This window comes from Myxocyprinus asiaticus, chromosome 6 (assembly GCF_019703515.2).
Source record: "Myxocyprinus asiaticus isolate MX2 ecotype Aquarium Trade chromosome 6, UBuf_Myxa_2, whole genome shotgun sequence".
NCBI classification, from domain to species: domain Eukaryota; kingdom Metazoa; phylum Chordata; class Actinopteri; order Cypriniformes; family Catostomidae; genus Myxocyprinus; species Myxocyprinus asiaticus.
This window is the reverse complement of record NC_059349.1, coordinates 11,864,488-11,889,645: the sequence shown is the minus strand read 5'-3', so window position 1 is coordinate 11,889,645 and position 25,158 is coordinate 11,864,488. Positions and strand designations below refer to the sequence as shown.

Here is a 25,158-nt window from a genome sequence, read left to right as displayed (position 1 = left end):
AAAAAGGATTTAAATACTATTGATCTGTTTCTCACCCACACCTATCATATTGCTTCTGAACATATGGATTTAACCACTGAAGTCTTATGGATACTTGTATTACCTTCTAATGTGGATTTTGAAGCCGTATTGGATAACATACTTTTTTTAAGAACACAGAGCGGCTTCAAAATTCATGTTTGAGGTATGACTGATAAGTGACTCATTAGTAAAATAAACAAATAATAATAATAAATAAAAAAAAAAACATTGTAAAAAGCCATAGGAAAATCCTGATGGAACCCATGGAGAATTCTCTTCCGGGTTTTTGGAATACAAGCTGAACAGTTCTATTGATAGACTGGCACAATCACTGATTGAGGACATTTTACAATGTCCTGAGCTACTTATATAGGGCAACTTTACAGCTCAGTATGACGAGAATGGAAAAGATTTCAATATGATTTAATTTCAGAGACATGTAGTGTGCATTGGTGATCCAATTAATGGCATGACAGTACTGACAAAGAGCCAGAGCTCCAGGACAGGATCAAGATCCAGAAGCAAAAGAGTAGCATCCGACACTTTTGGAAATGCTATTCAGGACAAAGAAGTAGAGTGGACTGTGAATCCAACTCAGCTGATCTCTAAATATATATACAGTAAAAATAAAGAACAAAACTATAACTCTGTGCCTCACCTTTAAAGCACCCTTTGCTTGAAAATGAATCATTCCTGATGAATAGGGGAAGATGAGGTAAGACACCCCACTTAAGAAAATGTGTATTTACTTTATAAATTGTAACATAAATAGATATACGTTTAGCATGTACAGGATGATGATGCATCATCCAATATATTATCAAGGGGAATAAATAGAAACATTTGCTAATTTAGTTGTCATAACACAAAATTCAAAATTATGAAAAGGGGCCATCTTACCCCACTACTGGGGCAAGATGACCCCCAGGGTAAACTTGTCCCAGGTGTCATTCAGTTTTTTACAGAACGTATAAAATACATCTGATAGCATTCTTAGTCATTTATTTTTGATGTTTAAAGTAAAATATCAAATCAAATATTTTTTTATTTTTTTTATTTTCACAATTTAGTTGAATAATTTAATAACTGAATAATGACAGACAAATCAAATAGCAGAATCCCAGTCAAAGAGATTCATCTGAAACTTCTATGAAATATAAACTGTGCAGGCCTATAAATATATACATATAAAGACATATTATTTTTAATAATAATATGTCTTTTTTAATAATAATATGCCCATATTTTTAATTGAAGGCATGTCATAATAGCAATACTATGAATATAGATTGAATTCCACTCAATTAGCCTATTAGGTTATAAGGAATAGAGAAGATGTTGAAATGTACATCTAATTCATAGAAGTATTTAACTATTACCCCATAAGTTAATTATTATTCAATTAAATAATAATGACACCAGAAACAACCTTCTGCCCCAATTCTGAGGGGGGCATCTTAACCCAAGGGTCTAACTTTACCTTGTCACTTCAAAATAAACACAGTATTTTTAACTAAAAAAATCTAAATACATTATTGTGTCCACAAATCCTCCATTAACAAATAGACATAAAAATTTTAAACATAATAGAATGTCAAGATCACTATTTTCCAAGGATTTTTTTATTTTTATTTATTTATTTATTTTATTATTATTATTATTATTATTATTATTATTATTATTATTTTATATAGTTTAATCTCAACACTGTTCTGATGGAATAAACCTAACAAATGTTGATATTCAGATGAAATATCAAGATTAAGAGGAGCACAGCCATTCACTAAAGGTGTTGAAATGAGATTTAGTGCCATCTATGGTCAAGAGAAAAATGTTAAGGTGGGTACAGGTATTACATATTATTTATGTTATAGAGGTTATTTATCTGTAGGTAATACTGTGTTATAATATTGTGTTATTCATGTGTTTATATTTATGTGTAAGGTTTAACTAATGGGGATTTGGGTCTACTTTTTCAGTCAATGTGAAATTACAATAATTCATCCAATGAAAGGGTTCCATCACTAAACATTATTTTCTTTATTTTGTTCAGACAGAAGTCAAATATTTACTGCCATTCCAGATGTGTGTGACTTTCTTTCTTCTGCAGAACACAAATGAAAATTTTTAGAAGAATATTTCAGCTCTGTAGGTCCATTCAATGCAAGTGAATGGTGACCAGACCTTTTAAGCTCCAAAAATCACATAAAGGCAGCATAAAAGTAATCCACACAACTCCGAATGGATTAATATACTGTATGTCTTCTGAAGCGATGCAATCACTTTTGGAGAGAAACAGATCAATATTTCAATCATTTTTTACTATAATATAGTAAATCTCCACTTTCACTTTCACTTTCAGAAAGTGAAGATTTATGGTTTAAAAGACTAAAATATTGATCTGTTTCTTACCCATACCTATCATATGGCTTTTGACGATATGGATTTACGCTCTGGTGTCATATGGAAGTCTCATATAGTAAATGATGAGAGAATTTTCAATTTTGGGTGATCTATCCCTTTGATTTGCCAGAACATCCCTTACCACCATCCCTTGTGCTTTCAGCACTGGACAGCTCTAACCCCCCCCGCCCCTCTTCATTTCACCCAAGTGCTCAAGATTGACAAGTGAAACGGCCATACACAAGTCTCGAATACAGTAATGAGGGAAAAGAGGGTTTTGAAACCATCGCTCCCCTGCAAGCTCCGAGCATTCGTTACTGATGGGACTAGTGAACAGTACAGTAACCTACGGGAGAAACTATGCTGTGAAGGAATACATCTGGCATAGTAACTCTCAAAACCACATTTATGACAGAAGAGACATTGCTATGGGAGGACGATGAGCTAGACAATAGTAGGCATGTTTATTACGTTAAGCGCATGGTGCCAAAGAATTCCAGTGATCTACATCTGTGGACGGCGAGGTTGATGTGAGGATTTGTCTTACAGAACCATTAGAGTTCAGTAACTTTTGAGAATGCATATCTAGCTGTTTACCGTGAGAGGAGGATCTAAATGGAGCATGTTATGAATTGTCCTCGGTGGCGTCGAGGTACGGGTGCATTCCTTCTCTACCTTCTTTTTCAAATAGGAATTGCGAAAGGATCAAACTATGGCTACGTGGAATGGTCAGAGAGCGACAAAGACCCTGAAATTAAGGCAAAATATCCTGTTTACAGCACACCCGATACAATGGAGACGCCACGCCAACAGCCGACCATCTCCAGCAACCCCTTCATCACGGAGCGAACCGTGGTGGCGCATAAGATCGAGGAGGATCTGCCGCGTGTAGTCACCGCTTTCCTGCACACGGGAGACTCATCCACCCTCGAGAATGTCAACTGTTCTAGACGGTACGAGCTGAGCAGCCTCCGCGGTGGAGCTCATGTCGCCTCGCATTACTCACTCCACAGCGTCCTCGAAACCATGGCACACGCCACCAACTTCCTAAACATTCTCTTACAATCCAATAGGTCCAGGGAGCAACATCTGAGAAGGGACATCCAGTGGTACGACGCGTTGGTGAGGAGTATGTTGGAAGGGAATCCTAAAATCCACCGGGCGGTGGTCACATTTCACACGGAATCTCCTGAGGCGCCTGGACCACAGGTCTTCCTCCAGGCGACCAGAGCCAAAAACCAGATCATGCTTCAAGATCTCTCCAGCACCGCGCACCATCGCCTTAAGAACAGGACACCCGAGTCCGAATGGTACAACCAGTTTAGGGACCGAAAGAGACCCCACCTGATCAAAAGAGTTTCAGCTGCTCATAGCGGATATTTTCTGGACATAGGTCATGTCAAATATTCTGCGCCCTATCTGGAGTGCGAGCAGGGGAGTTTTGTGCCACACTGGCTTTTAACGCTGTCCGCAGGTTTTTATGGCTTAAAGAATAACACGGCGCCAGAGTTTAGGTAAGACACATTTAATGAACTTTCCCAAAAAGCACACTATACACCACGGAGTGAACTAATTAGACTTTGTAACTGTATATTTACTTACGTTTATGTTTGATGCATCATGCTTATCTATCTATCTGTCTGTCTATCTATCTGTTCATCTGTCTGTCTGTCTGTCAATCTGTCTTCAGTCTGCCCGTCCATCCATCCATCCGTCATCTATCTATCTATCTATCTATCTATCTATCTATCTATCTATCTATCTGTCTGTCTGTCTGTCTGTCTGTCTGTCTGTCTGTCTGTCTTCAGTCTGTTGTCCATCCATCCATCCGTCATCTATCTATCTATCTATCTATCTATCTATCTATCTATCTATCTATCTATCTGTCTGTCTGTCTTCAGTCTGCTGTCCATCCATCCATCCGTCATCTATCTATCTATCTATATATCTATCTATCTATCAATCTATCTATCTCTCTGTCTGTCTGTCTGTCTGTCTTCAGTCTGCCCGTCCATCCATCCATCCGTCATCTATCTATCTATCTATCTATCTATCTATCTATCTATCTATCTATCTATCTGTCTGTCTGTCTGTCTGTCTGTCTGTCTGTCTTCAGTCTGCTGTCCATCCATCCATCCGCTCATCTATCTATCTATCTATCTATCTATCTATCTATCTATCTATCTATCTATCTGTCTGTCTGTCTGTCTGTCTTCAGTCTGCTGTCCATCCATCCATCCGTCATCTATCTATCTATCTATCTATCTATCTATCTATCTATCTATCACTCTGTCTGTCTGTCTGTCTGTCTTCAGTCTGCCCGTCCATCCATCCATCCGTCATCTATCTATCTATCTATCTATCTATCTATCTATCTATCTATCTATCTATCTATCTATCTGTCTGTCTGTCTGTCTGTCTGTCTTCAGTCTGCCCATACATCCATCCATCCGTCATCTATCTATCTATCTATCTATCTATCTATCTATCAATCTATCTATCTATCTATCTATCTATCTGTCTGTCTGTCTGTCTGTCTGTCTGTCTTCAGTCTGCCCATACATCCATCCATCCGTCATCTATCTATCTATCTATCTATCTATCTATCTATCTGTCTGTCTGTCTGTCTGTCTTCAGTCTGCCATCCATCCATCTATCTATCTATCTATCTATCTATCTATCTATCTATCTATCTATCTATCTATCTCTCTGTCTGTCTGTCTGTCTGTTTTCAGTCTGCCCATCCATCCATCCATCCATCCGTCATCTATCTATCTATCTATCTGTCTATCTGTCTGTCCATCTGTCTGTCTGTCTGTCTATCTATCTATCTATCTATCTTCTGTCTGTCTGTCCGTTTGTCCATCCATCATCCATCTGTCTGTCTGTCTGTCTTCAGTCAGCCCGTCCATCCATCCATCCGTCATCTATCTATCTATCTATCTATCTATCTATCTATCTATCTATCTATCTGTCTGTCTGTCTGTCTGTCTTCAGTCTGCCGTCCATCCATCCATCTATCTATCTATCTATCTATCTATCTATCTATCTATCTATCTATCTGTCTGTTTGTCTGTCTGTCTGTCTTCAGTCTGCCCGTCCATCCATCCATCCGTCATCTATCTATCTATCTATCTATCTATCTGTCTGTCTGTCTGTCTGTCTGTCTTCAGTCTGCCTGTCCATCCATCCATCCATCCATCCGTCATCTACCTATCTATCTATCTATCTATCTATCTATCTATCTATCTATCTATCTATCTATCTATCTATTGTCTGTCATCCGTCTGTCCGTCATCTATCTATCTGTCTGTCTTTCTGTCTGTCCATCTGTCTCTCTGTCTGTCTGTCTATCTATCTATCTTCTGTCTGTCTGTCTGTCTGTCCGTCCATCCATCCGTCCATCATCTATCTGTCTATCTATCTATCTATCTTCTGTCTGTCTGTCTGTCTGTCTGTCTGTCTGTCTATCTATCTATCTATCTATCTATCTATCTTCTGTCTGTCTGTCTGTCTGCCTGTCAGTCCATCATCTATCTATCTATCTGTCTGTCTGTCCATCCATCTGTCCGTCCATCCATCCGTCATCTATCTATCTATCTATCTGTCTGTTTGTCTGTCTGTCTATCTGTCTGTCTTCAGTCTGCCCGTCCATCCATCTATCCGTCATCTATCTATCTATCTATCTATCGTCTGTCATCTGTCTGTCCGTCATCTATCTATCTGTCTGTCTTTCTGTCTGTCCATCTGTCTCTCTGTCTGTCTGTCTGTCTATCTATCTAAATATCTATCTATCTATCTATCTTCTGTCTGTCCATCCGTCCGTCCGTCCGTCCGTCCATCATCTATCTGTCTGTCTGTCTGTCCGTCATCCATCTATCTGTCTGTCTGTCTGTCTTCAGTCTGTCCGTCCATCCATCCATCTATCTATCTATCTATCTATCTATCTATCTATCTATCTATCTATCTGTCTGTCTGTCTGTCTGTCTGTCTTCAGTCTGTCCGTCCATCAATCCATCCATCCATCATCTATCTATCTATCTATCTGTCTGTCTGTCTGTCTGTCTGTCATGTCTATCATGTCTGTCTGTCTGTCTGTCCATCATCTATCTATCTGTCTGTCTGTCTGTCATCCATCCATCCATTGTCCGTCCGTCCATCTGTCTGTCTGTCCATCTGTCTGTCATCTATCTATCTATCTATCTATCTATCTATCTATCTATCTATCTATCTATCTATCATCTGTCATCCGTCTGTCCGTACGTCATCTATCTATCTGTCTGTCTGTCCATCCGTCTGTCTCTCTGTCTTTCTGTCTGTCTGTCTGTCTATCTATCTATCTTCTGTCTGTCTGTCCATCTGTCTGTCCATCCTTCATCTATCTGTCTGTCTCTCCGTCATCTGTCTATCTATCTGTCTGTCTGTCTGTCATCCATTCATCCATCCTCCATCTGTCCATCGTCCGTCCGTCCATCATCCGTTCGTCCGTCCGTCCATCTGTCATCTATCTGTCTGTCTGTCTGTCTGTCCATCTGTCTGTCCATCATCTATCTATCTATCTGTCCGTCCGTCCGTCCGTCCGTCCATCCGTCATCTATCTATCTATCTGTCATCCATCTGTCTGCCATCTATCCATCCATCCATCCATCGTCCGTCTGTCATCCATCCATCCATCCATCCATTGTCCGTCCGTAGAATTTAGAGTTTAAATTCAAGCCTAATGGTCTTTTGGAAGCCGTGTTGCCTGCAAGAGGCTTCACATCTGAGTATATTCTATTTTGGTAAGTCATGTTGTTTTTCTGCAAAAAAGCATGATTACCTTTCTCAATTTTAATCAACAGTACGATTAAGATTGTTTTATTTTTATTCCATATCATGTAAGTTGTTTATAATTTTCTTCATCAAGACACTGTAATGGAGTTTAAGAAAAGTGTAATGGAAGGATTGCAAATATATTATGTAAACATTGAAAGAAGACCACACTGAGCAATATCATTCTCACATTTTCTCTCTCTTTCTTTCTCTCTCTGTCGCTCTCGCCTACACGCACTCCATTTACTCTGCCTAAAGATAAGAGAGAGTTATGACAGCTCTAGCTATCTGCAGGTGTTTGTTTCTCTTCTCAGTAGACAGATGGCTTCTGCCTTGTGGGCCTTCACTGGATTTGATAATGAAATGGGTAGAAATGAGCAGAGAAGAATGATTTGGGCGTCCCATGCAAATAACAATCAGTATCATTTCCCAGGTGCCTCATACTGCCACAGAATGAAAAGAAAATCCAGATGGGAAAAGGGATATTTACTTGAACTCACAGTTTTCCATTAAAGTGGATTTTGTCTCAAAACCACAGGAACATGATATAACCATTTTTAGATACCAGTTTTCAGTTAGTAGCTCTCCTAGGCCGAGTTTGGGATGGTGTACAACCATACCAGTCTCAATATTATTTCTACCATATATGGCAGAAGTAGTAAGAGTAGTATGGTTAGTATGCCATTGAACTCAGCCATAGAGACTCATAGGCTGTGAATACTAACATTCTTCACTAAACATTTTTAGTCAGTACATGTATCTCCTTCTCAGTAAATACATGCCTGAGGACAGGCACTTCTCAATAGTCTTAGTCTTAGAAGGCATACTCACAGACCACCCATAGTCACAAACTGTCTGATGCAAAGAGGTCTAATATACATTGTATTTCCATTCATCTTAATGGCAGTTGCTCAGCTGGCACATGCATCCCTGGAAGCCAATACATTTTTTTACAAGTCCATTTCATTCTGTTAAGAACCTTCCAAAGATTTGGCATTGGTGTAACATCCACTGATCTGATGCTTATTGAAGAAATTCTGGTGATTGTCTTTTCAGAGACACCTCAAAAACAAATGAAGAAAATGAAGAGAAAACATGTTTTATACTATGAGCATACAGTCTATACTTTTCTACTGGCTCATGGTGTGCTGCATATCCTTTAGGGCGAATCCCTCATGCTTTTGCCAGGCAAATAGAAAATAGACATTCATTTACAACTATGCATTGAGTTCCGAGTTAGTCTAATTACATAATTGAGCCTGTAATGGTTCTTCATTAAAATCAACCAGCACAGAATGTTACATCTTGATGTAAAGTTAAATTGTGCCTTATTAACAACTACCTTAACACATGCTGTACTGGAAAAAATTGCTCCTCTGTGTGAAAGAACATTGAGTCAATATGGAACAACATGGTTCACAGTACTCATATAACATTCCTTATGGGCCATGCGGGCGTTCAGACACTGAAAGAGGAGCCCTCTGTAATGGACTGTTATCTGGAGTAAAGGCTGATGGCAACAACTATCATTTTCACATAATGAACCAGGAGGCCAGTTTCCCCACTTCTAGTTAGAATGTGAGAACGCTTGCATTAACATCTTACATCATACAACCAGCAGCATTTGCAAATCAGTTTACATGTGCAGAATGTGCTTGTGCAGAGGTGATAAAACACTTCTCTTCTCTCATTCTAAGTGCCAGACTCTTTCTTTAGTATAATGATGGATCTAGCTCAACTCATCCCCAGGGGGAAAACATTGCAATGTCCTTACAAATGTTTTCAGCTCATAACGAGGCCGTATTTAATGCAAAGTACTGCAAAAACTGGTGGATTCATCAAGGTTTGTTGTGCATCTAAAATGGTGTTCATTTTGACATTTTCAGGGGAATTATTTTATCTTTCTTTGAGGAGTGTTACTGCATCATTGGCTGTTGTGCCTCAATATATGGCTGATTCTTTAAGTACATGCTACTTTGTAGTCCTAGTAGATGCTATTTAATCTTGGTTTTGCAGATAATCTCAGCCTCAGGTGTGCTGCTGTATGTACTTTGGGTTTTTGTAAACATACTTTTTAAATTTTAAATGTGAAAATCTCCCTTTGACTTGAAATGTTCGCCATTCAAAATCTAGCCGAGAGAGGTGATGCAATTGTGTACTGTGTTTTACTCAATTGTGATTGGTTTTGTCTTCCATGCATATATTTGACCATATATACAGTAGCTGAATTAACACTGGCTATGCTCGGAATAACATACTACCATTCCACAGTATGTACTGTATACTGTGCACACACTATGTGAATTTTCTGTATAAATGGAATACGGCCTACTTCATATAAGAGCACACTGCATGGAATACTGTATACGACAATGCTATGCGCTCAACTTAATTTCCAGTATGACTAAAGCATGATTATTATTATTAATATATTTATTTTTTTTTACACAAAATTGGATTAAAAATACACAATAACTGACTGATTATTGAAGTAAACATGCAACTGCTTGCCACTGCATAATATAAATGCATAATTCTGTTTCAAATAGTATTTCCAAGAATAACAAGTAGTATATAGTGTATACTGTGCAGTATTCAGTAAGCAGTAAGCTAGTATTCCATTCTGAACATAGCTGATTGTATATGTTGAGTCTTGTGTGCAGTTTACGGCAAGCAGCAAAGCGGCTCTGATGACACAAATTATTTATGCAGAACCAAAGCCTAAAACCTAAGCTTACCTAATACCTTAACACTATTCTTTTGCTGCCTTGCAAGCACTGGCATTTTCAATTTTTGTTTACATGTATTCTCTTTCTCTTTCCTTCTGTAGAGGAGTTGTTCGTGTAGATGTTAATCTACAGGATGTGGACATTGATCAGTGCTCAAGCAGTGGCTGGTTTGCTGGCACTCACCGCTGTAACTTGACATCTATGGAGGTAAGTGAATGTGCACTCTCTTCATTAATGAAGCTCTCATCACTTCAACACATAATGACTGTTGCCATGAATAAACTGGCAACAAAAATCACACTGGGACCTACAGTAGTCCATTGCAACCCACTGTGGACAATACCCCATCATATTAGTTATCACATTCATATAAGACCCACTTGGATTGCTTGCTTGTTACGAACCCAAGGTTTATTCCACCCCCATGCCCCTGCTGGGGTCTTTTCACAACACAGTATGATTGCTTTGCCGAAGTTAGTACCACTGTGACAGCGGCAGTTGCTGTGGTAACTCATCAAAACTTTAAATGCACTGTATGGCATTTGCGTTTGTCTGGGCGGATGCATAGCAAAGTAAGGGTATTGACCAATCAGCATCCAGAACCAGAACTATTTGTTTTATAACCTGCAGACTGAGCTGGTGTGACAGTGTCATCTTAGCACTAAATGCATCCTATGCTGATATCCTCATACTTAACTTTTTTTTTCTAAAGCTTTCTATAGAAACTTCACTTTCCCTCCAGATTGGTTATTATCTTCATTTGTATTTTAAATGAATTAAATTGGGGATTTATCATCTCCTGCTTGACTGGTGTAAGCTGTGTTGGAAGTTGCTCTGCAAGAGCTAATTATACCATCCGAGCTTCAGTGCCAATGAGATTTTGGGTTGGCTTGGATGTTTCTGTAAGGTATAGAATGCTAAATTACATCACTGTGTGGGTTTATCTGTTATGTCATTGCTCAAGTGCTGAACTGCACAAAATGCAGTGAAACAAATCTTGAAGCAAGCATGGCACAAACATTTGTGTTAACTACAATGAGAAAAAAGCCCAGCAGCTGAAATAGCATTTAATTATTTTGAAATTACTTTTGTATAATATTGCTGTGTAATATGCAAGGCTCATTTTCTTTAACTAAACTCAGTCTGTGTTTACTGATATTCGAAGCACTGCCCCCAGTGGCCGAAGCGGAAAGTGTATCTGATAGGTTTAGGTTTAGGGTTTAGGGTAGGGGTTAGGTTTTGTTGATTTAAAACTCAGTAGAGCATAATCAGCAGCCATATCACCCTGGAGCTCTAGACTGGTTACCCACTGAATCTAAGCAGGGTTGAGCCTGGTTATTAGTACTTGGATGGGAGTCATCCTGGGGAAAACTATGGTTGCTGCTGGAAGAGGTGTTAGTGAGGCCAACAGGGGATGCTCACCCTGCTGTCTGTGTGGGTCCTAACAACATACTTGTAACTGAAAATACCCCCTATAGTGATGGGGAGACAATACTGTAAAAAAAAGTCACCGTCCTTCGGATGAGGCAGTAAACTGAGATCCTGACTCTCTGTGGTCATTAAAAATCCCAGGGCACTTCTCAAATAGAGTAGGGGTGTTAACCCTGGTGTCCTGGCCAAATTCCCCCCATTGGCCAATGATGGCCTCCTAATAATCCCCATCCCTGAATTGGCTACATCACTGTACTCTCTCCTCTCCACCAACGGCTGGTGTGTGGTGAGCGTACTGGTGCGCTATGGCTGCCGTTGCATCACCCAGGTGGATGCTGCACACTGGTGGTGTGTGAGGAGAGTCCCCTGTTCAGTATGTAAAGCGTTTCGAGTGTAGTGTCAGAAAATCACTATATAAATATAACGTTCATTCATCCATTCATTTATTATCCTTAGAAACCTCATCAAATTTAACTAGCTTTTAGTGCCACACAGTGGACATTTTACCTTAGAACTGCCACGATATGTGTAAGGAACTACTTTATTTTTGTATTTTGCAAACATTTTACCAAAGTAGGGATATCATAAAATATTGATTATCGATATATTATTGATTGGCACATTTTTTATCAATGCATTTTTGAGGCATCAATATATTAACATTAGCCGACCTTTAAAATTAGAAGCCTAATTTGTGTTCTTTCCAATTCACTGTCAGTTGCCTTCTGTTTAATGTAGTCTAACATAATAGCTTTGGGAGACCAAAAGAGGGTGATACAACATTTACTCAAGCCGGTCACGGGTAGGAAAGGCACAGGTATCACACACACAGGATGAGCTGATGAGGCACAGTAGATAGCAGTCCAAAGTTAGGAATGTTTTTACTGCAATAATGAACAATGAATAATGAAGTGACATTGATGTGTTTGCAGGTTAGTGAATGAAGCTGGTGTAACTGTGCAAACTGAACGATTAGAAATGGCGATGTTTATTATGCAATTTCTCTGTATGTAGCCTTAAATAGGTCTTTTAATCAAGCTGTCAAACCACAAAACGACATACTTGTAACTGAAAATACATTGTGTAGGCTATATGAAAGATACATAAATAAAAAGTAAATAAACTATGTCCAGCCTGCAGAGTTGTAGCTTGATGTCTGTGGGCAGTGGTGTGCATACCTTCATAGAAAATTATTGTTTTGAATTTTAGAACATTCCATGTTGTCCAGCAGACACGTTCGGTTTGCGACCCTCTGTAATTTACCCTGCCGCTCCCACTTTACCAAAGTTCTGTTGAGAAATATGCTTGAAAGGACTAAGACTATTGTGCAATGAGCAGCACTAATTACATCTGAAAGAAATCCTGATAAATATCGATAATCTTCAGGAAAATCTTCCGATTATCGATGCGTGAAACAGGCATAGTAGTGATGGGAAGATTGGATCATTTTACTGACTTGGATCTTTGAGTCTCGTTCAGCAAAATGAACAAATCTTTATCCAAGTCATTTCGTTCATTTGAGCAGAATTAGATTAAAATGTTAAATTTTCAATAGCCAAATCCCCCCAACACGTCTACTTACACAAATTGTGATTATAGTCCCAATAAGGAAAAAATGATAATGCAGCCAAGGACAAATTATGAGAAACAGAAATTATTAGTTCACCTCTGGAATTTTCTTGTCTGAGTTGTTCATTCTTTTGTCACGTGACAGCTGTATATGCTATGCAGTGCAGTACATAGCATATACGGCTGTCACTTGACAAAAGAACGAACAACGCGGACCAGATGACTCGAGAGGTGAATGAATCATTTCTGTTTCCTGTGTGAGCAATGCATAGCGTATACGGCTGTCATGTGAAAAAAGAACGAACGACTCAGACCAAAAGAGCTGAAAGGTGAACTAATCATTTCTGTTTCCTGTACAGCGCCTATGCGGTTTTCACGTAACAAACGAACGGAGGTTGCGCAATGCGCATGCGCGGCCAACACAAAATGAACGAATCACTCTCTGAGACTACTCGTTCTTCTGAGTCACATAAAAGGTTCATTCAAAATGAACAAATCATTCATCGGCCCATCACTAAGGCATAGATCCGAAGCCTATATCACAATCACATTATTTTCTTGAGATCAGGCTGATACATGTAGACTTTTGACAGCACTCACTAACATATATTTTTGACACAATATGGCGTCCCAGTGCTGTTATTCTAAATATCAGCACTCTTGGACCCCAGTCATATTAGAGGACCAGAACTTTTCTATAAACCATCATATCATCCTGCTTTAGTGCTAGCTTATCCCTCTGTCATCTATACGATAAGTCTTAATGACAAGAGGCCTGGTCTAGTCTTTTCAAGGAAAAGTTGTTGTCTTGTGTAGAGAACTTGCCAGTAAGTTATGATCCATTATAAATGCAGTATAATGGATTTCAGCGGGCTTACTGAATTATTGAGTGTTCCCCATGTCTGTTTGGTCCACCCCATGGGAACACTGGAGGAAAAGCAGAGAGGAAAATCATGCCAGCCTTCACAAGCAGAACGTTTGCTTCCAGCCACAGCAACTGAAGCAAAACACTGTTTGGGAGGGTTCTCTGTGTTTGTGAGAGAGATACAGAGGAATTACTTGGGTGTTGCCATCTGAGAAAAAGGGGAGTGCATGTGTGTCTGTGTGTATCACTCCCACAGAGCTGCAATCTATTTATAGCCTCATCTCTACCTAAGACATCAGGACTGTGCCTCTTAAAATCTCTCCTGTCATTGAAGATAAGCTAAGAGAACATCAGCCCAGGGGTTGACATTGAGTACATCCTCGAATCGTATGCACTAAATGTCCTGCAATGTCTTTGTTCATGAGGTGGATTTGCAAGAATAATGCTTTGAGTGGATGTCAGGCTTGATTTGTCTCTCTGTTTCAGCTGGAGAAAAAATCTCTGCCAACTTGAGGGAAATATCCAAGGCCCACCATATAATCAGATCTTTGCCACATCCAAGCAGCTATTTTCTTGCTGTTTTCCCAAAGGGCAAAAGTCCTTTCTTAAACTGTGCCATTTCTTCTAGTTCATTAGTTTTAATGGTAATGTTATGCTATGGTGGGATAGTGTATCTCATTGACTGTCCGCAGAAAGCTATTGTCTCTGAATATAATGAGAGAGCCGACTGCATAAATTCTCACGCCTCATTACTATTTGTTATGACTCTAGAACTGAAGATTTAAGATGTTAAGTTATGGTGTTTATGGAGTATTTTAAAGGAGTCATATCATGAGGAATCAATTTATCTTTGTTCTTTGTACTGTGAAAACATACTGTAACTTTCTGAACTTAATACTCATTCTGCAGCAAAAATAATAATAACAAAAAACAATTATTGAAACTTAGCTGCAAAAAACAAAATGATCACATGGGAAGTCATGTTGCTATCGAATGTTCCAGTAACTTGACATCAACACCATTCTACCAAGTTATTGACAAGTGGCATCTGTCAACATTTTTGCATCAGTTCAAATGTGTTTACCTTCTCCTGTGGTGCAACTAATAGCTTGTTGTGTCAGCAGCATCAGAGACCTGGGTTCTCTTCCCATTTTGAGACCAAGAAGTAATAGTGTTTCCATAATCAGTGACGATCGCGATTTGGAGTTTCCAGTTTCCCTCTATGATTTTTTTTCTCCACTTTTCTCCCCAATTTGGAATGCCCAATTCCCAATGCGTTCTAAGTCCTAGTGTTGACGTAGTGACTCGCCTCAATCCGGATGGTGGAGGACAAATCTCAGTTGCCTCCACGTCTGAGAACGTCAGTCCACGCATCTTATCACGTGGCTTGTTGAGCGCGTTACCGCGGAGACGTAGCATGTGTGGAGGCCCACGCAATTCTCAGCGGCATCCATGCACAACTCACCACGCACCCCACCAAGAGCGAGAACCACACATTATAGTGACCACAAGGAGGTTACCCCATGTGACTCTACCCTCCCTAGCAACCAGGCCAATTTGGTTGCTAGGAGACCTGGCTGGAGTCACTAAGCAAGCCCGGATTCAAACTCGCGACTCCAGGTGTGGTAGTCAGCGTCAATACTCGCTGAGCTACCCAGGCCCCCCCATTTCCCTCTAAGATTAAAATTGTTCGCCACTAATGGTTAAATTTAGGGTTAAGGTTTGGGGGTAGAGCTAATAAAATATGCATTCCTGTTAACTGTAGTACATCACTTACAACTAAAAACAACTGGCTTTACAACTCAATTTTGGCGTCTCTCTGTTGACTCACATGTGCCCATACTTTCAACAACACTTCGCATTGGTCACTGGGGGCAGTGTTTTGAATTTAAGCAAGCACAGACTGAGTTTACCTCAAGAACTATTGACCTACTGTTGCTGATTTCGCAGTGAGATCAGTCTGGCAAAAACTCATTTTGAAATTCCATTACGTTCTGATGTTTGACAGATGAATACATTAACACATGCACACATGACCGCCCACTTTTACACGTCAGCAACACCTATTCAGTGTTCAGAATCTTGGCCCACCCAGAACTAGGATTATTCCTAAAAACAAGAACTAATGTTATGAGTAAAATGGGAAAATCCATCGAACCTTGTGCTGTTCCTGGCTGTGTGTAGCACCTACAGCTTTGCATATCCTTTCAAAGGATCCCAGCATTAGGAAAGAGTTCAGGTTTAATTTTAGGAAGCGGCTATTTGCACTAAGTGCAGAGAATGATAGATGCAATTTACACTTAGTAAATAAAAAGAAATTTTGTTGCTATTTTCACCCATAATGAAATACTAACATACAATATAGGGGCATCACGGCAGCATGTTTATTGTGTTTATTTAGAGTCCCACAGACACCCTACAGTAACCCCTACCCCTAAACCTACCCCTAACCTACACTGTAGCACTTTGGTTCTGCAGTGTAGTCTGAAAGTGCTTTATAAATAAATGAGACTTGAACCATGGTTTTAATACAGTAACCATAGTATCACCATGGTATTTTGTAGTAAAATCATAGTAACCAAAAAATAAAACATGGTTAAAGTATTAATACAATAAAAAACTATGGCTTCAGTCAAAAAACATGATTTCTACAATATTAATACAGTAAAACTATGGTTAATTTTACCCAGATCAAACCTTTCTCTCAACACCCCGACCTTCACCATGACCAAATTACTGCGAGAAAAATCAACCTTTATATTCATTTTCATTTATTATTTTAAGTAATATTAAAGGAAATATTAAGAGTGGAGAAAGAAAACAGCATGGGAAAAAGTGTGTCAAAAGGCAGATAAGAACCTGGGTAAAAAAGGCATTTCCACACTGTTGTTACACTCCACACCACTGCAAGGACCCCAATCGTTTCTGTATGATCTAGACCACTTATTTTTTATTTATTTATTTTTTTTTGTGTGTGTGAATCTGTCACAGTGTAATGAAGGATATGCAAAGGCTGATTTTGGGGTAAGGCAGTTAAAAACTATATTGGACAATGTGTGTATAGTGTTGTATCGCCTTTCACATGCAAACAGGGAATTTACATAATAGCAAAAATAGTGTGGTGTTGCTGTATCCTCTGGACGTATCCATGTTTCTGTCAGTGCAAGGATACTGAGGGTGGACCAAGTGGCGAAGGCTGGAATAATGTCAGCATTGTTCACAGCTGACTGGCAGTTCCAGAGTCCAATCAAAAAAGAGAGTGGAGCAGGTGCTGATGTGCAAATTGGCCGTAGGTTGTGTGGGTTGCATTGTGTCCTGTGTCTATATCATGTGAACTGTCTGTAATAGATAACAGGAATGAGCTTGAGGGCACATATTATGCGTGGAGTAGACATAAGGGAACGTATAAGGAAATATTTTTAAAAAGTTAGTAAAAAATTAAAAAAGATACTTAAGTGCTATGGTGAGTAGCGCCTTGCCAGTGTCTTTGCTCGGTGGACAGGTAGACTCGCAGGTCTTCACACGAGGAAGGCTTCCCACAAGGGCTGCCACTTCCGCTGCCGCTTCCGCGTCAGAATTCCCTTCAAATGTATACCATCTGCTATCGCGTCGTTAAGTGAAAAAGCTGGACACGCCTTAATGCTGCAAAGCTAGTCACATGGGTAACTGCGCAAGATGACAAATACGAGAACAAATGCGGCTTCAGTACACCGTAAACAAACAATGCTAAACTTAGCAATAAATAATACTCTAAAACAAGTAGGAATGTGCCCGAAGCCAAATACCCTATTTGGAAAGGTACGCTTGACTTCAAAACGAATAACGGATATATATATATATATATATATATATATTAAAACATTTTTTTGACTGATAATACAAGAAACAATCATAAAGCAACATTGAAAAATGAACATATTCTAAATTACAATGAATTTATGAATCTGTGCAGCCAATATTTCTAAAGTGTAAACCTTATCAATGAAAATGCACATGGTGTGATTTTAGATCGGATGGGCGTGGTCTCGACTCCGTTTGTGGTCTCTGTAAATTGTGTGCATCTAGAGCTTATCAAGTGTAATATTAACCACATCATGCACACTTTCCACTTCTTGAAATGTCTATGTTAATGCACCACATGATTCATACTGCCAGGGGTTTGTGTAAGGATGAGGCGAGGGGTGGAGCCATGGAAGGCTCGGGGGCGGAGCCACGGAGGGCTCAAGGGGCGGAGCCACAGGAGACAAAGCCATAGGAGAAGGAGCTGGAAGCGGAAGGGCCTCTGTCGAGGGGGTCTCCAGAGCCAGAAGCAGAGGGGCCTCCGTTGAGGTGGTCTCTGGAAATCACCGGAGCTTGGAAGAGAGTGGTCTCCGTTGAAGGGATCTCTGAGACCGCTGGAGCTGGGATCAGAGTAGGGAGTGAAGGAGCCTCTAATGCTAGAGTTACTAGGGTTAACCTCACGTATTTCCTCCATGTGTAGTCTCCTATCTCAGGCAAATCCCTCCACCGGTGATATAATAATCCAGTCTTTATATTGACTTGAGATGGGAGTCCTCAAAACCTGTGAGGCTGGCAATGATGCAGAAGGGAGTATTCCCTAATGGGTAAATCCGCCCGGCTCAACTGAATGAACAAAGCTGCTAGATCCATTTTGTAAGGTCGGTTCTTCTGTCTGGGGTTTGTGTAGGGATAAGGCGAGAGAGTGGTTTTAATAATAGTTATGGAGGAATGTGTCACAACACACAGTGCATTGCACCCTGCTGAGTATGGGGCTGCGTAGCAGCAGACCGGACAGAGTGCCCATGATGACACCAAAGTGCCTACAATGGGCACGCGAGCGTCGGAACTGGACCTTGGAACAGTGGAAGAAGGTCGCCCGGTCCGATGAGTCCTGTTTTCTTTTACATCGCGTGGACAGCCGTGTACATGTGCACCATTTACATGGGGAAGTGATGGCACTAGGATGCACTGTTGGAAGATGACAAGCCGGTGGATGGAGTGTGATGCTCTGGGCAATGTTCTGTTTTGGAGACATGTGGAGGACCAACAGCATATTAGGCAGGTGGTCGTAATGTTTTGGCTTATCGGTGTATACATGACCAGTCAATTCTTGAATAATTCAGCAATCTCTACATCAAGTCTAGATACAATAGCAAACCAGGCCGGCCAGAAAAAATGCAGAATTTTTGAAAAATTCCTGTAACGCTTACGGAGAACATGGAAATATTTATGCTTTGATACATGAAGTAAATAACAAAAGACTAAGGATCTCTTTTTCTAACTGGGTTAAGCAGGGCTAGTTTTCACATTTTATACTCCAGTAAATATTCCTCAGGGTTGTTTTTTTTTTTTAAGTAATTTTTTGTACAGCCACTTACCTTAAAAGTCTTGGCTACAAAAAGCAGTTCAAAATTTCCACCATTATTACCTAGGAAAAAAGATACAGTTAATTGAAAACACATGAACCTTTTCTGAAAACAATAGCAGTGCATGTTGAATTCCTTTATTTCCTTAATAGAACAAATTATTTCTTATTTCAGGGGTGAAATATGACCTTGATATATTTTTGGCAGATTCTGTTGTGCCAGTTTTGTGAATAAAGCAGCCTATAATAAGCCTAATGTTTATAGAAAGGAGGTGTGTTAGCCCTGAAAAGAATGACAATGGGCCTCATTCATGAAAAATGTGCAAATGTATGAAAGAATTGGGAGTAATTTCCACGTAAAATGGAGATTCCCGAAAACTTTCCACCGGATTCACGAACGCTTCGTATTCACCAGATTTGTTAGTGCAACATGTGTATGTTAGTGAATTCCAAACATTCGTAAATAGAGCACTCGTGCACGTTCATTCACAATTATCATAATCCATGCCCATGAAATAGTCATGTAAGGAAGGCTTCAGACTCACTATTAAATGAGAAAAGGAAGCTTTTAACATACACTGATTGGCCACAACATTAAAACCACATGCCTAATATTGTGTAGGTCCCCCTCGTGCCACCAAAACAGCGCCAACCTGCATCTCAGAAAAGCATTCTGAGATTATATCCTTCTCACCACAATTGTACAGAGTGGTTATCTGAGTTACCGTAGACTTTGTCAGTTTGAACCAGTCTGGCCATTCTCTATTGACCTCTCTCATCAACAAGGCATTTCCATCCACAGAACTGCCGCTCACTGGATGTTTTTTGTTTTTGGCACCATTCGAAGTAAATTCTAGAGACTGTTGTGTGTGAAAATCCCAGGAGATCAGCAGTTACAGAAATACTCAAACCAGCCCGTCAGGCACCAACAATCATGCCACGGTCCAAATCACTGGGATCACATTTTTACCTATTCTGATGGTTGATGTGAACATCAACTGAAGCTCCTGACCCTTATCTGCATGATTTTATGCACTGCTGCCACACGATTGGCTGATTAGATAATCGCATGGATGATTGTTGGTGCCAGATGGGCTGGTTTGAGTATTTCTGTGACTGCTGATCTCCTGAGATTTTCACACACAACAGTCTCTAGAATTTACTCCGAATGGTGCCAAAAAAAATAAATTTATAGAAGATGCCTGAAGAAGGTCTTTGACCGAAACGCTGTAAGATATTACAGATTTAAAAGCTATACAACTTTTTGCAGGCTTTTACATTTATGCATTTGGCAGATGCTTTTATCCAAAGTGACTTACAGTGCCCTTATTACAGGGACAATCCCCCTGGAGCAACCTGCCTTGCTCAAGGACACAATGGTGGTGGCTGTGGGGATCAAACCAACAACCTTCTGCTTACCAGTTCAGTGCTTTAGTCCACTATGCAACCACCACTCCATTTTCTTTTATCCCCTTTGTATTGTTTACACACCTGCCTGTGATGTGTTCATTCATGGTTTTACCACTGAACATATGTCAACTTAAAGTGATTCAGTATACTACATTATTAAATCTAAATAATAGAGCTCATATACAATTTTTTTTTTTAAATATGTATACACTACCGGTCAAAAGTTTTGAAACACTTACTCATTCTTTATTATAATTTTTTTTCCACATTTAGAATAATAGTAAAGTCATCAAAACTATGGAATAACATAAATGGAACTATGGGAATTATGTTGTGACTAAACAAAATCCAAAATAAATCAAAACTGTGTTATATTTTAGCATCTTCAAAGTAGTCACCCTTTGCCTAGAATTTGCAGACATGTACTCTTGACATTTTCTCAAGCAGCTTCTTGAGGTATCACCCTGGGATGATTTTTAAACTGTATTGAAGGAGTTCCCATCTATGTTGGGCACTTATTGGCTGCTTTTCTTTATTATTTGGTCCAAGTCATCAATTTCAAAAACTTTTTTTTTATTTTTTATTAAATTTTCGTTTTATAATGAAATAAATAAAGGTGGCACAATTATATTTTTGTCTACAAAACTAATTTCAAACATTTAAGCATACGCCTTCAGATCAGAAGATTTTTAAGATCATGAGAAACATTTCAGTCAAGTGTTTCAAAACCTTTGACCAGTAGTGTGTATATATGTGTGTATATATATATATATATATATATATATATATATATATATATATATATATATATATATATATATATATATATATATGAGAAAATGAAATGCAAACCCATGTCAAGAACTTAGCTGGAAATAAGCTTTGGGAAAAAAAACTATACTTTGAAAAAATAAATGCAAGCAGCAAAGAAAAGTTTCTAAATAAAAGCGTTTTTTTCTTTTTTTATAATTTGTTAGTTTTTTTTAAAGGTTAATTTCACTCATTTAACACGCACGCACACACACACACACACACACACACACACACACACACACACACACACACACACACATGGAAGCAAATAAATACATGAACAAACAGGTGACAACAATCAGGCAACAAACAAGCCGACGCGCTGATTACCCAAACGGCAACACATGCACGCCACCTCGTGACAACTGTCAAACAGAAGGTAAACAAGCCACGTAGCGAGCTGTCAAACACAGACACAAACACAGCAAGGGCCGTAACCACAATATACTTTGAGGGGTACAACTCCCCCCAACAATCAGATATGGCCAAATTGTCCCATAAACATAAAAATAGATATTTTAAGCAGCTCTATTTCCTAGAATAACAGTTTATGAGCAGAAGATGTCAAGCATCAAAAAGGACAAATACTATAAATTGTTATTAAAGGTTCAGTATAAAGACATCATAACAGTAGTCTATATGATTCTGGCACCATACAGCAGCTATGTTTTATATGGACTATATTTATGGTGTTTTTGTAATGATTTCTTTTCTCTTTGGACCTTGACAGCAGTGGTCAATATGAACTGTTTTTGTATGGAAAAAAGCAGCGATAGGATTTTTGAAGAAAATATTGTGTTAAGATTCTACAGGGAGGAAAAAAACAATGAGGGACAACTTGAGGGCAGTAAATAATTTTGTGTATTTTCTTTTTGCTAGTCAGCTGACACAGTCATGTCATTTTAAAGAAACATCAATGATGAAAAGCAAATCAAATTATATTCATCTTTTGAGACAGCACAAAAAAGAAAGAAAAGATGAAAACCAAAAATTATACACTTTTATCGCATTTCAAGCCTTTTTTCAGAAAATTATTGCATTCAGCACCTTTACTATTTTAAAGGACCAAAGAGGACCATTATATTTGTGACCTCAACACCCATGGCCCCCCACCCCCAAAATGGTTTGCTTGCAAAATACTTAACAATTTTAATAATATACTGTATTCTATATTTCACCATACAGTAATGAAAAATTTATATTTTTTGTGCATTACAGTAATGCATGACATATTCTTGGCAGGTTTTGTCAGGTTAGTTTACTTCATGAAGCAGTAATTTCCTGGTGATTCAGGCATTTGTTACCTAATCTTCTCTCCAAACATTGTGAGTAAATCAACACTCTTACTGCAATGTAATGGTAAATCCTCTAAATAAAAGCCCCAAATGCATACTTTTATTGTGCCCTATAAGTCTTGTTCTCATTTGGGTCCTTCTTGCTGAAATAAAGTGAAAGACAGACTAATTTAACAAGAAACAATTCTGAGATCATGGTGAGAACTTCACTTTTCTAGGCTTCATACTGCTTCCAGATTATTTCTAGAGCTTTGTGAACTCGGTGTACCGCTTTCTTGTGATTTATTCAGACCTAGTTTACATTAATACAATTCATTTCAGTTCCTCAAGTGCAGCAGACTGAGTGCTGAGTTTTCTTCAACTCTCAAGAGACGGATATGTCACTCTTGACTTGAAAGAGTGCACAAAATGGCATCAAATGTATATTGTGTGTGTTACGCACAGCGTTCTTGGTGCATGTATTGTTGTTGATGTAAAGTGTTTTTATTTCAGCTTGCAGCAGTCATTTTAAAGGGCTCTTTGCAATGAGCTGTCGTGGGCCCATCTGTTTGGAACGTCCCCCATTGACTTTACCGTAATGTTGCCAAAATGGCAATTAAAATAAACTGCTGACACATACTGTCAAAACTGACATTTTTATTCCTGAAAATTTCAGGCTTTTCTGTCACAGATGGTCTATTTGCTGAGCAGACTTATTCCTGAGCTGAGCCCATGTGGGCAGCTTGACTTTTTATTTTCTTCCCAGAGAAATTGATTTTTAATGTATAAACCTTTCAATACAGACCCACAGCAAGCTCTCAAGTTGTTAATATAAAAAACCTAAATCTGTGTAATTCCAACTTAATTTAATAAAGAAATGTGTGTTTAGTTGCTGAATTTTCAGTGACATTCCACATTATATGTATCCATAATGCACATTTATTTTTGATAGGAAGCAGACAGTTGCAAGAAACACCTTAAATCTGAAGTGTGTAATTTCTGGGCTACTATAGCGCCACCGAACGGCAAAATGTCTATGTTAAGTGCAAAAATAAACGTTGTTTTCAAAACAGCTTTCTGAAAATGCCCCCCTTGTGTCTTTGATCAACTCACACCATTGGTCGAGTCAGTGTTGTTGTGTCTCATGTGACGGGTCGCTCAAACAAACAGGATGATATCCAGATCTAAAACGAAATTCTTTCTTTCCCAGTGTAAACCGATTCTGGGCCATGGATTTGTGCTGGACAAGTACAAGTGCCAATGCAAGAGTGGTTTCTATCACCCAAGCCGAGTGGCACTCAATGGCCTCTCAAGTAAGTATATGCCAAAACTTTCTTTCTGGTCTGAACGTTTGAAAATAGTTTAAAGGTTTGAAGGTTTCACAGGTCCTAAAGAGACAGAAAGATAAAGACATAGCTTAGACACCATCAAGACCTCCCCCACCCCCCACCCCCAGAGACCTCATCAGACCACATTAAACAACATTAGTCTACATCAGACCCTATCAGACCTAATCAGACCACCTAGAGACCATATCAAACAAAATTAGACATCATCAGACTCCCGATAGACCACATTAGACTTTGTCAGAGCCCCCAAAAACCACATAAGACCAGATAAGATCTCATCAGACCCACTATAGACCACATCCATCCCCATTAGATCTCATCATACATCATTAGACTTCATCAGACCCTATCAAACCTCATCAGATCCCCTAGAGACCACATCAGACCCAATTAGACCACACCAGACCAAATAAGACCACATCAGACCACATTAGACTACATAAGACCACATCAGACCACGTTAGACCTAATCAGACCCCATTAAACCTCATCAGAACGCATTAGACTTCACCAGACCCTCAAGAAAATACATCAAACCACATTAGACCTCAAAAGACCCCATTAAACCTCATCAGACCCCCAAGAGACCACATCAGGCAACAATAGACCTCATCAGACCCCATTAGACCTCATCAGATCGCATTAGATGTTATGGGTGTTATGGGTGGTTTCTATTGCGTTGCAAGGCTGTTGATAGGTGGTTATACCACTGGCCCAAGTCTAAAAAGCCCACCCCAAAGTCTTTAGTTGCTAGATAATATGGCTCAGGTCTTTCCTTCACTGTAAAGGCCTTTGCCCACCAGAGGTGAAGCGATAATGCAAAAGGATTCGCCGATGAATGGCCCTTTCACATTAAAAGCAAGGTGAATGATTGCTTTTAGCTCATTCACACTTTTACAATAGGTCTGTGGGGTGATTAGAAAAAAAAATGAGTGTGCAAATTAATTTTAACGGTTAAAACATGTTATCAATAGGAACAATACTGATTAAACTTATGTGCCACTGCCACACATATTGTATATACTTGTGTTAAGTACTTTTGTTTAAAATCACTGTGTTTGTTTTAATGACTGTTAAAATAAATGTTGTCAGTTGGAACAATACAGTACTGATTTTA

The 25,158-nt window shown here is 39.1% G+C and overlaps 1 protein-coding gene across 1 annotated transcript in view; it reads left to right on the top strand.

Annotated features, from left to right (window-relative positions):
• The first annotated feature begins 2,769 nt into the window (after positions 1-2,769).
• LOC127442648 (probable G-protein coupled receptor 158) overlaps positions 2,770-25,158 on the top strand; it is a 79,298-nt gene continuing 56,909 nt past the window's right edge. Inside the window, exons 1-3 of the mRNA XM_051700838.1 lie at positions 2,770-3,938; positions 10,067-10,172; positions 23,903-24,005. Of these exons, the coding sequence (XP_051556798.1) occupies positions 3,040-3,938; positions 10,067-10,172; positions 23,903-24,005 (1,108 nt within the window). The 5' untranslated portion in view covers positions 2,770-3,039. The remainder of the gene's footprint in view (positions 3,939-10,066; positions 10,173-23,902; positions 24,006-25,158) is intronic.